General features: G+C 47.4%; 1 protein-coding gene across 3 annotated transcripts in view; it reads left to right on the plus strand.

Moving 5' to 3' along the window:
• mao (monoamine oxidase) overlaps positions 1 to 12,187 on the plus strand; it is a 28,082-nt gene extending 15,895 nt beyond the window's left edge. Inside the window, exons 4-15 of one of the 3 annotated variants that reach the window (XM_061791772.1) lie at positions 4,524 to 4,628; positions 4,700 to 4,791; positions 5,268 to 5,409; positions 6,267 to 6,416; positions 6,974 to 7,133; positions 7,200 to 7,296; positions 7,449 to 7,502; positions 7,583 to 7,640; positions 8,114 to 8,211; positions 8,288 to 8,399; positions 10,655 to 10,717; positions 10,795 to 12,187. In XM_061791772.1, the coding sequence (XP_061647756.1) occupies positions 4,524 to 4,628; positions 4,700 to 4,791; positions 5,268 to 5,409; positions 6,267 to 6,416; positions 6,974 to 7,133; positions 7,200 to 7,296; positions 7,449 to 7,502; positions 7,583 to 7,640; positions 8,114 to 8,211; positions 8,288 to 8,399; positions 10,655 to 10,717; positions 10,795 to 10,947 (1,284 nt within the window). In that variant the 3' untranslated portion in view covers positions 10,948 to 12,187. Of the gene's footprint in view, positions 1 to 4,523; positions 4,629 to 4,699; positions 4,792 to 5,267; positions 5,410 to 6,266; positions 6,417 to 6,973; positions 7,297 to 7,448; positions 7,503 to 7,582; positions 7,641 to 8,113; positions 8,212 to 8,287; positions 8,400 to 10,654; positions 10,718 to 10,794 lie in introns of all 3 variants that reach the window. The other 2 variants (XM_061791771.1, XM_061791773.1) reach the window with 2 other exon arrangements.
• The last annotated feature ends 227 nt before the right edge of the window (positions 12,188 to 12,414 follow it).

Raw genomic sequence — 12,414 nt, forward strand, 5'->3', positions numbered from 1 at the left:
GTCTCATCAGACCCAAGAATCTTATTTCTCAGCATCTTGGAGTTCTTCAGGTGTTTTTTAGCAAACTCCATACGGGCTTTGCGTCTTGCACTGAGAGGCTTCCTTCGGGCCACTCTGCCGCAAAGCCCCGACTGGTGGAGTGATGGTTGACTTTCTAGAACGTTCTCCCATCTCCCGACTGCATCTCCGGAGCTCAGCCAAAGTGATCTTTGGGTTCTTCTTCACCTCTCTCACCGAGGCTCTTCTCCCCCAATTGCTCCGTTTGACCGGACGGCCGGCTCTAGGAAGGGTTCTGGTCGTCCCAAACGTCTTCCATTTAAGGATTATCAGAATCATCTTTATTTGCCAAGTATGTCCAAAAAAACACAAGGAATTTGTCTCCGGTAGTTGGAGCCGCTCTAGTTCGACAACAGTCAGTCAATTGACAGAGAACACTTTTGAGACATAGACATTTATTAATTAAAAAAAAAAAAAAAACGTCACTGAGCAATAAAGGAGGCCACTGTGCTCTTAGGAACCTTAAGTGCAGCAGAATTTTTTTTTTTTTGTAACCTTGGGCAGATCTGTGCCTTGCAACAGTTCTGTCTCTGAGCTCTTCAGGCCGTCCCTTTGACCTCCTGATTCTCATTTGCTCTGACATGCCCTGTGCGCTGGAAGGTCTTATATAGACAGGGGTGTGGCTTTCCTAATCAAGTCCAATCAGTACAATCAAACACAGCTGGACTCCAATGAAGGTGTAGAACCATCTCAAGGATTATCAGAAGAAATGGACAGCACCCGAGTTAAATATACGAGTGTCACATCAAAGGCTGTGTGATATTTCAGTTTTTCTTTTTTTAATAAATCTGCACAAAAAAAAAACAATTTCTGCCAATATGGGTTGCTGTGTGTACATTAATGAGGAAAAAAATGAACTTAAATGATTTTAACAAATGGCTGCAATATAACAAAGAGTGAAAAATGGAAGGGGGTCTGAAAACCTTCCGTACCCACTGTAATCTGCTCTTTGTTGCCATGTCATTTTCAATCGTTCATTTCTTCTTTATATAGTATTCCCGCAAAGAGTGGACGACTCAGATGTCCTTTATTGAAAAGCATTTTTGGAATATTACTGTCATTTAAAACGACATAAAAAAGGACTATCGACTTACTTGACTCGCAACAACTTAAAGATGGATTCACTCGAGTCGACTCTGTGTAGCGATCGTATGTCTGGCTGCGCTGGAACGCGGATCGTCGTTAAAGACAAAACGTAAGATCGTCTTTAATACTGCGCAGGGAAATCGCAACGCCGGACATTCCCGCGTCACGTAAGAACCTCTTGAATACTGCGAGTCAAGATTGCGCAATCTCAGACCACAACTCGCCTTTTGGGAGTCGAGACCAAGACCATAAAAAAATCCATCCATCCCTTTTCTGAGCCGCTTCTCCTCACGCGGGTCGCGGGCGTGCCGGCGCCTATCCCAGCTGTCTTCGGGCGGGGCGGGAGGCGGGGCACGCCCTGAACTGGTTGCCAGCCAATCGCAGGGCACATAGGAACAAACAACCATTCGCACTCACATTCACACCTTTAGACAATTTAGAGTTGTCAATGAACCTAGCATGCATGTTTTTGGGATGTATGAGGAAACCGGACAGGCACGGGGAGAACAAGCAAACGGGGATTGAACCCCGGTCCTCAGAACTCAATCAATTAAAATCAATTTTAAAAAAAATCAATTTAAAAAAAAAAAAAAAAGGGTGTCCAACTCTTTCAAAGAACAGCATGCACAAATCTCAAATCTTAACAATTGTTTTTAAAACAAATTCATGCAAAAAATGAATCCTTGCCCTGTGATTGGCTGGCGACCAGCTGGCCCTAAGTCAGCATTTTTGGCTCGTTGGGGGCCAACGGGGGAGCAGTGACGTATTGGAGCCTGAGATGTCAAAAACCCAAAACGCTCTTGACATATTTGAATATGGATGAAAAGCTCCCAACCAGCGAGCATTGTGCCGAGCGGGAGGGAGCGCCTCGTCGCTGGGCGTGGCGCCTCCTTGCCTGGGTAAACACCGCACCCCGCACCTGTACTTTACCTTTGCTGTTCTTTATCACGGCATGCGTCACGCTCGACGTCTCGCTCGCAAAACACGCGCCGCCGCGGCAGCACTTGAAACGCGACCCGAAATTGAAACGTCGACCGTAGCGGAGGGTGGGCACCGAGCCGTGTCGCAACGTAATTCACGCCGCCCCCGGAAGGTTTAAACATTTGCTTATAGATGCCACAAAATGGCATCTACTTTTGTCGACACGAAGCTCCTCAATTCACTTCCGCGTGCTTTCTTATGATGCCACAAATAGGCGCCAAAGTAAAATAGGATTTGCTTTGGCCCAAGCACAAAAATAGCAAATAGGTGAGTTTGTCAGCAAATAAATTCCCCCCAAAACGCAAATCGCGGAATTTGGGAAGCGGGTAGACTACCGTGCATTTCATTTTAAAATTCCACTTGAGTTCGTCGTGAGGTGGGCGACTGTACGTGTTTTTCTACTTCTTTCTTATCAGAAGAAAAAGCGCAAAACTTTCACATTTTTTTTCCATCCAAAGAAAAAAGTCCCATTCGGGGGAAAAAAAACAAAAAAAACCCCCCCCAAAAAAATGCTGTGTTTCAGAGAAAGCAAATGAATTGGAGGAACGCTTTTCACGGGAAAACATTTGGGAATGCAGGACTTTCATTTTCATGGAGGAAAAAAGATCAGATAAAAAGATAAGCGCGAGATAAGTGTGCTTGTGATCAACTTTGCTTCAGTGAACTTTATCCTTGTGTAAACTTGGCGTGCGTGATGAGAAAGGGGTCAAAGGTCGAGCCAGTGTGAACAATTGCACAATTGTCATAAAAGTAGTAAGAAAGTCAAGTTGAAGAGTTGCATTTTGTCATCAATTTTTTATATTCTACATCACAGAATTGTAGGACAATTGAGAAGCCAGCATGCCTGAAAAATGAAGCAATTATTATAGATATGTTTGTAGGAAAAACAGGTTCATAAATAAACCATCGAATGCTGTCATTTGATTTGATTTCCCGCCGAACCATCAATGGTACACTTTATGAGATATCGTATATTTTGCTGTTTGGCGCAACTTTGTTACAGATACTCGGGCTCCTGAAAAACGTCTTTCCAAAATATTGTTGAACAGATCCTTTTTCTTTTCAATTCAAATAGTAATTTATTTCATTTTAGTATGAACTTTACCTTCCGCGAAGCGTCCTGGCATTATTGGAGCCCTCGGTAAGAAAAAGATTCCCCGCCCCTGCTGTAAAAGATAAAGTCCAAATGTTTATGACAGTCATGAGTTGAAAGCTGCCAACGTCATTGCTTGCATGATGTACTGCGTGCGGCCGCGCCAATTGGCATGTGCCAAGTTCAATTTGCTGCTCGGGCACGTAAGCCCGACGCGTCATCGCCTCAGTTGACGCACGCGCGTCAACTGAGTGACTCGCTGAGCCCACGCGCTTGCTCTGTTGCCAACCAAAAAAGCAGCACCTAGCGAGCCCCATTCACAGTCAAAACTCGATGCTACGAAGACGATGTTACGAGCGTTGCGTTGACTCTGACAGCGTTGTAATACGGCAATAACGATTTTCTTTAGGTTTGCAAAGTGCTTTGACAGAACACAAAACAAATTTAACATGTTTTCTTTAAAAAAAACAACAACATTATCATCATATTTTAAAAACATAAATAAATGACGACAACAGCGCATTGTGTGTCCGTCCATGTTTTTGCCTTTTCTGTGTGGCCGTCCTCTTATTTTGTTTAAGCTTTTATGCTTTTATTATTTTGATCAAACATTATTATTTATTGAGGAAAACAACTATACCGTACTATGATGGTTCTAGCATTACAAATACATATATAGTATATGACTACATATTAGGGTTAGGGTTAAATATTACATATATATGATAATACTGTTGATACATATTGTTTGTTGTAAAGGATATACTGTGTTTTGACATCACATATACTATTTGTCAACAACGATGCTGTCTGCATTTAGCCTATAGGTGTTTTATATATATATATATAAAACTTTAGATTTGGTTTTAAACGTCGTAAATACTGTCCTGTTTATTTTATAAACAATAACCTTTTTATTTATTAAAATACATATATCGTCATGCATCATCAACCTTACCAAGGTACAAAGTTTATCATTTAATATTATAATAAATGTATATGAATGATTTGTCAATGATAGGAAATACAAGGAATCCTAATAATGATTGCGCATCGATACTATTCTTTTCCAAATATAATCGAAGGCCTCCAGCCACTAGGTGGCAGCAGCGCCCCGAGTTGCCGAATTTCTGTGAAGACTTTTATTCGATTGCGAAGGCGTTCCAAATCGGGCGGCAGCTCGTAAAATGTTTCTGGCGTGCCGAAGGACAGTTTGCTCGTCGTCTGGGGGGAAAAACAACAATAATAATAACAATAATAATAATAATAATAAATCCCAAACTAAAGTCTGCACTGCGTCCATTAGGGCAAGTCTTCCTCCTTCAAAGCGTCGTTCCCGCCCATGTGGAACCCCGTGGTCAAGTTGGACTTCACCAACCTCTTCAGGACCTTGGACCAGATGGGCTCGGAGGTGAGCGGCTCGTCCTCGCGTCGTGTGGCGCTCTGGTCGGACGCGCGGCGTTGTGCTTTTTTGCCTTACAGATCCCCAGAGACGCCCCCTGGAAAGCGCCCCGGGCCGAGGAGTGGGACAAGATGAGCATGCGGCAGCTCATCGAGAACGTTTGCTGGACCAGGTAACGCGGCCGTCTCGCGCTTCATTTACGCTTCGTTAACCGCACGGGCAACGCGAAAAGTAACATCGGAACAGCCGGAACTTTCGACACAAACGACTTTAAGCTTCTAATCTGCGATACGAGAACTGTTCATATCAAAGTGGAATAAAAATCTTTTCTCATCTTGACATCTTGAACGTGTCTTCCAAATGTATAAACAAAACATTAAGATCTACAGTTAACATTCTTAACTGTCTTAAGATGGAGAAAAGTAACCCTTAAACCCTGAAACAATCACGCACGTCTTAAACATCGAGACCAAAACAATCCCACGTCTGACTTTAACATCTTCAACGTAAAAAAGTGCAACGCGAGTCCGCTCGCTTCACGCCAACTTTTTCTTGCGGAATGAGTGTCGCGAAAGACACCGAAAGGTCAAGAAAAAGCCAAACGACTTTCCTGTTTTAACATGAAATGGCGCCGCCGTGCGTTTGAAGCGCCGCCCGCCGCTTCGCCACGTTGTTCGTCAACGTGAACGTGACCTCCGAACCCCACGAGGTGTCGGCCCTCTGGTTCTTGTGGTACATCAAGCAGTCGGGAGGAACCATGAGGATCTTCTCCACCACCAACGGAGGACAGGTATGACGGCGGCCAGGCCGCTGCACACGCACACGCTCAATTCTGCCTAGCAACAAGCGGCCAATCCAAGCGCTCCTTCTGTTCCCCGTCGTTTCAGTCGTCCGGCTTGCACAAACTGTTTTTCGAATCAATTTGTGTCGCTTGTTGTCATGTTTCAAGAATACAAAAAATCATTTTACATGAATTTCAAAATTGCCACACTACAATAGACACAGCCGCTTATCTTGTAATAGTCGGACTTGATTCTGTTTTTGCTGCAATGTCCTCTGTCTCCGGACTTAATTGTCATTATAATTGATTGAGTTTGGAAAAAAAAAAAAGACATTTTGAAACTGTTTTGACAAAATGTATTTTACATCACGCATCTTTCACGCCAAATCTTACTGTCTCTCGTCACTAAATGGCTTTTCTCTAATCATATTTTGGATTTTCCGTATTCACGATTGCTGCTGGGGAAGATTCCTCTTTGTGGTGCTAATAAAGGTTCCTATCTTACTGTGTAGATATATTAGAACAAAAACGTTGCACAACGCCCTTGTAAAGTGCGAGTGCCGATAAAATAAAATAAAATAAAGTGCTGCCGCATATCAGAAAGTACCAATGATGATTGCAGCTTGCCTGACTGCATATCACTAAAAAGGTACGATTAGTTGTAAATATAAATATTACTCTCTCTCATAATGTTGTGACTTTATTTTGGGAATATTACAACTGCTCTACACTCTATTATAGCGTTTTATGTGACTATTATTGTTGTTCGGAGAAGATTCCCAGTGGATGAATGCCACGATGTAACCGCTCTCTCTCTCTCTCTCTCTCTCTCGCTCGCTCGCTCGCTCTACGTCGGTGTGGTGCAGGAGAGGAAGTTTGTGGGCGGCTCGGGTCAGATCAGCGAGTGCATGGCCAGAGAGCTCGGCGATCGGGTCAAGCTGCAATCGCCGGTCTACAGGATCGACCAGAGCGGCGAGGCGGTGCTGGTGGAGACCACGGATAAACAGATCTACGTGGTAGCCGCTCCCGTCACGTCACGCGCGCACTTGCGGCTCGCGAAAGACCAATCATATTGTCGTTCATATTGGTCAATGGCGTGCTCGTTGACGGCGAAAAAAAAAACAAAAAAGAAAGCCATGTCGTACTCTTTACAAGGGAATCTGCCGTTTGTTATTCTGGGCCGAGACCTTAATTGTATTTCTATTTTTTTTTTGTATGAGCGCTACCTAGCGCTGACGTTAGCTGGCAGGCTGGCCAATGTGTTTGGCTGGATTGGTCAAATAAAGACAAGCAAAGCAAAGCAAAGATCTTATATACGCCGATGAGGTTTGGTTCCCTCTGGGAATAGCTACGACGCCACCGGCGAATCTTCCATTTTCGCTGGATTCATTTAGAAGGAAAACCAAAAGTTTTGTCGCCATTTTCAGTTGAGGTCAGCGGTCGTTCCCTTTTGCCGCCCGCAAGTGTCCTGGCGCTGATTGTGGGCAAACAAATCTTTTTGTCTTTGGAGAAAGCAGAAGTCCAAGCGCAATCACCATCTGTCGCTGCCATCTGCTGGCTTTTTTTTTTTCAGGCCAAGTACGTGATCGTGGCCACCCCTCCCGGTCTCAACCTGAAGATGCACTTTAACCCCGAGCTGCCCCCCCTGAGGAACCAGCTCATCCACCGCGTCCCCATGGGCTCGGTCATCAAGTGCATGGTGTACTACAAAGAGAACTTCTGGAGGAAGAAGGGTGAGGAACACAAGGGAGGAAGGACTCGCCGTTCCTTGTTTTTCCCTATCTTGTTTTCCGCTCCAGGTTTGTGCGGCAGCATGGTGATCGAGGAGGAGGGGGCGCCCATCGGACTGACGCTGGATGACACGAAGCCCGACGGCTCCGTGCCGGCCATTATGGGGTGACTATAGCGGAGGCGTCCGGACAAAACCCAACGCCGCGATCCGACTTCATATAAAGAATCCGTGCCGAGCGACGCCACTGGGCGGACCGTGCGTGCAATTGAATGTCCCGATTAGGCTGCTTCTGAAATCGTGCATTTTCCTCCGGCAGATTCATCCTGGCCCGCAAATGCAGGAGGCTCTGCGGCCTCACCAAAGAAGAGAGGTATTGTTCCCACGGTGACAACGCGAGGATCGACACGAAGATGTTTCACACGCTCACTCGCATGCCAAACTGTGTTTTAGGTTCAAGAGGATCTGCGAGAGCTTCTCCAGAGTGTTGGGCACTGAGGAAGCGCTGCATGTGAGTTTCCAATCCCAAAGACGTTCTGCGAGACTGCCGTCATTTCGCCCCCGATGTCACGAAAGGTTTGCGCGTGACGATCGGCAAAGCGGGCGCGCCCACGACCGCATCTGCCAAACACGGCAAACTTCTGGAAGGCGTACTGCAAAAGCTGCGCACGGATTCAGCACGCGGAACGAAATTGATCAAAGCTGAGACAAATTGCCATGGCGGACTTTGCGTCTGTAAAAATGCTTGGTGTCTGAAATTCGGAGAGCCCTTGAGCCCAAACGTCCAGGAAGCCGGCGTCTACACTGGAATTCGTGGTAAAGCGCGTCTGAGACTTTTACTCTCTCTGGTCTTCCACAGTGAAAACCGCCAGCGTAAAAGCCTCTTACCAAATACAATACTTGTGTGCCCGCCACCGGGTCCGACTGAGTGAACACGCAATTTAGCGCCATCTTAGTAAATCAGGCCCTCCGTGTGCGCTCCAGGCCATCCACTATGAGGAGAAGAACTGGTGTGAAGAGGAGTACTCGGGAGGGTGCTACACGGCCTACTTCCCGCCAGGCATCCTCACCCAGTTCGGAAGGTAAGCGAGCGGAGCGGCCAAACGAGCCGCGCCGGCGCCAAACCCAGGTTGAAAAGCGTGGACGTGGTCCCGGCAGGGTGCTGCGGGAGCCGGTGGGCAGGTTGTACTTCGCCGGCACCGAGACCGCCACCGAGTGGAGTGGCTACATGGAGGGCGCCGTCCAGGCTGGAGAGAGGGCGGCCAGAGAGGTCAGAATGTTACAATTGCCTACGTCGCTGCTTCTCGAAGCTTTTACGCCAACGCCAAAAAGTCCAAGCCTAAGTCGTGGGGCCTAATTGTTCATCAAAAATCAAGCAAAGGCTTTGTTCCTGAAAAAAAAAAAAGGACATTGAATTATATTAGAAGCACAATATGGACATTATCATTATGGGGAAAAGGACAAAACTCTTCTCGAGGTCATTTCAAATGTATTCCCTGCACGTTAAATAAGAATTGAAGAAACGGCCGGTTTCGGGCTCAGGGCGTTGAACGGAAGGCAACCGGACTCGTTCGTCCGCCTGTGGGGACCTTTCGCCCTTTGATCCGAGCATCCCCTTTTCATCCGGCTCGGTTAGGACGCACACCACTTCCGCGATCGTTCTTCCGGAATGGAGCCGTCGAGCCGAACGTCCCTCGTGGATATTCCGTTCGGTTGTAAAGCGCTCGTGGAGTCCGTGCTGTTCGTTGGAGGCGGAAGGGTTGAGCTTCTTTGGAATGGCGGCGAGGAGGGCGTTGTGAGCGGCAGACGGTCACGTAACGGCCTCTCCCGCTCCTCTTTCGAAGCGTCTGTCTCGCCTGTCCGCAATATGCGCATTTGTCGTTTTGTTTCTCTCGGAGGCGCAGCTAGACGGCCGAGGCGTTTGCTCGCCCGTGTTGTGCCGCGCGTCTGCTCGGCGGTTGCTTGTATGTATGTGCGCGTTCCTCACCGCACTTGACCGCTTTTGTGGACCGGCCTCCGTCTCACGCTGTGACCGGGTTTGAAGCGTACCGGGCCGGCGTGTCGGTTGATAATCGGATGCACTTCTCACACACGTGAGCGGCTGGGGTAACCGCAGGTTCGGAGGGCCTCCCTCCCGTCTGGGCCTCGTCGCGTGAACCGACGAAGCCCGCTCGCGCGAGAGGCGAAACGTCTTCTAAGACAAACACAGCGGTCCAATTCCGTGCCCTGAGAATGACAGGACCCGGATGAAGGGGAGAATATTTCCAGGACAGGGAAGACAAGACGCTTTGAGAGAGGGGAGGGAGGGGCCGTATACACAAAGGTGGCAAAAAGAGGAAGGGGCGGTCCTCTGGTCCATTCCAAAGGAACTCAATCGCTCCGCCTCCAGCGAACGGCACGTTAGGTGCCTCAATAAAACTGTTAACAAACATTAAATGCCGTGGTATTGCGCTTCCAAAAATGTTTAAGCGACGCTAATAAGCACAGTCACAACATGGAAGTCAGTCCTTTTTGGTGTGCCACTGTAGCGGCCGTCCGTGTGCCATAACGCATGCGCATACCACACTATAACGGCATACGTCCGCGACATGTACCGTGTACGCAGGAGATGGATGGGGCGACATGCGACGCAACGCCGCGCGACGCGATACAAAATGCTCGATGCTACTTTCCCGGACGATGCTATACGGCGCCGTTCCGTGCAATCCTGCGACATGTCAGACCTCACTGAGTTTCTTTATTTGGCGTATCAGCATTAATATTACATTTCAAAAGGGTTTTTTTCTTTCTTGTTTTAAAAGTAACACTGGGATTTAAAGAACACCCCCCCCCCTCACGCACACACACACACACACAAGGCTCTTTGCTGGGACCCCCTATCAAATTGTCTTTCTCCATGCACGTGATATTAATCCTCCATGTCAAATAAGACCAAAATATTACGTACGGCTTGACAGAATCTCCTGGAGCACCTGCTACCATGCTAACCTCATTAGCATCACGCGATCGTCCACATAACGAGGTTGGCGGCGATCCCTCGCTATCGCCAGGGATCGGAAGACTTCCTGCCCGCCTTAATTCACTTTGACGGCGGAATAGCGGAACCTGAACGTGCATTAGCCAACGCTTCCGCGTCTCGCGTGTCCCGTCAAAGCAAACGCGGAGGACTTAACAGGCTTTGTTCAAATAGCGTTCCGTCTCTTTTTTTTGCCTCTTTAGTCATCTGTGCCACATTTTGGTGTTCGAGTATTTGTAGCTTTCGCCTCATCCCGCCGCTGTCCGGTTGCCTTGGAAACAACATTGTCCGTATGTTGTGGCGCATTTGCTGGATAAACGGTGGTCAGGCAGGTTCGGTAATGTTACTTGCGCAATAGCTTATTTGACTCTTCCGACAACAAAGCAGTCACAGCGGCGTAGCTTGAGAGCCTCGTAGAATTTGAAATGAAGCAGGAAGTGAAAGGATGTACTCCTGAGAAACGGACTATTGCCCCTAATGCGCAACGGCCGCTCTTTACTGTGCCGCAGATTTTGTGCACGATGGGAAAGATCCACCGCAGCCAGATCTGGCAGACGGAGCCCGAGTCCGAGGTGAGAGAAATCTCCTGGCGAATGTGTTGACGAATGTGTTGACACGCGGTCGACGCCCGTGGTCTCCGTCCCAACAGGATGTGCCGGCGCGCCCCTTCCCCACCAGCTTCTGGGACAGGAACTCGCCCTCGGTGGGCGGCCTGCTCAAGTTGGCGGGAGCGTTCGCCTTGCTGTCCGCGGCCGGCGTGCTCGCCTACAAGAAGGGCCTCCTCCTCCTCCCGCGGTGTTAGAAAGCCGCTGCCGCATTCGTGTACTTACTTGGCGAGCGCCGCTTTCCGCGGGGAGGGGAAACGACCGGGCCGGCCGCCGTCTCCTCGCTACGTTTTGAAGACGGCTATTCGAACGAGCTAAGCTATCATGATAACACGCATCCATCTACACGTGCGTCGCCATTAATCCTCCATGCCAATGACACGATTACATGAGTTTGTTTTGTTTTGAACTGATCCCGCTCGCTTTTTGTGCGTACGACAGCTGGTGGAGGTTGGAGCGTGGCTCTTTTGTTGTCCTTTTTATTGTCATCGTCAACACGTACTAATGAAAACAATGCACTTTCATCCATCCTTTGTCCTCTTTCGGGCTGCAAATGAGTTGGGGCAAACGAGCGTTCACACCGATGGACAATTTCGACTTCTCCGTTAAGCTCAAAAGCACATTTTTGGGAAGGTTTGACGAAGCCCGAGCACCCAAATTCGAACGCCGAATCCTTCGGCCAACTCGTGTTCCGCCGTTCTGCCCGGCAACACGAGTAAAAAAATAAAGAAATAATGGAGAAGAAGAAGAAGAATTGACTTCTCACTGAGCCACACCCCCCAAATGCAGGCTGGCCAATTAAAGTGCAGGATCAGGCTACGTGGTCCTCTGCACCAAATTTGAATCCCGCTAAAAAATAATAAGAATCATTTCAAATGAACGGGCGCAACTCGCCTTCTCCCAAATATTCATATTAGCGGTAAAATGACAGTATGCAGTTTTATCTGTTAAATGAAAATGTTGCGCGACTACCATGAGGGCAAATGACTCGTTCTCCATTTTATGGCAGTTGCTTCATTTTGAATTCGAATAACTTTATTGGTCAATTCAATAAATAAAACATGATCTAGCAAATCAAAATCCCAAAGCAGTGGCCCATACATGTATCTTCTGCATGACATAACCAATGGAGGTGTGAATATGATTTCTTTTTTTTTTTTGACATGAGAAATATGTTATCCTGTCTATTTTGACTTGATTGCAGTTAAGCGCTGTACGGCTGCTTGTTAAGGTTGCATTTTGCCCAACGTAATGCAAGCGTTTGAATGTATTTCCTTCCTATTGGTCCATTTTTTGATGTTCTTCAAAAGGGCACTTCTTATTCTGTCCATCGGACACCTTTTAATCCCAAATGTAGCTTATGCATCTTTTAAATTTTTGGATTGTCGTCAATGTAAATTATGAATAAAAGATGGGTTGTCATCACTTGAAGAATCAGTAATTGCAGAAAACATTAGTTTGTGTGTTTGTATTTGTTGTTGTGCACGTCTCGGGGAAAGTCGTACTGTTCCTGTCCCGAAGGCCCAAACGTATGAAGTTGTCTGTTGTGCCTTAATGGGAAAATTGTCGTGCTTTTCAAATTGCTGTTATTTGTTGATTCTCTTAAGTGTCTGCGCGACTCGAAACTTTTTTCCCCACCGTCCTACCCTGGAGGCCCGAGGTGT

Source organism: Phyllopteryx taeniolatus, chromosome 12, assembly GCF_024500385.1.
Source record: "Phyllopteryx taeniolatus isolate TA_2022b chromosome 12, UOR_Ptae_1.2, whole genome shotgun sequence".
In the NCBI taxonomy this organism is placed as follows: Eukaryota; Metazoa; Chordata; class Actinopteri; order Syngnathiformes; family Syngnathidae; genus Phyllopteryx; species Phyllopteryx taeniolatus.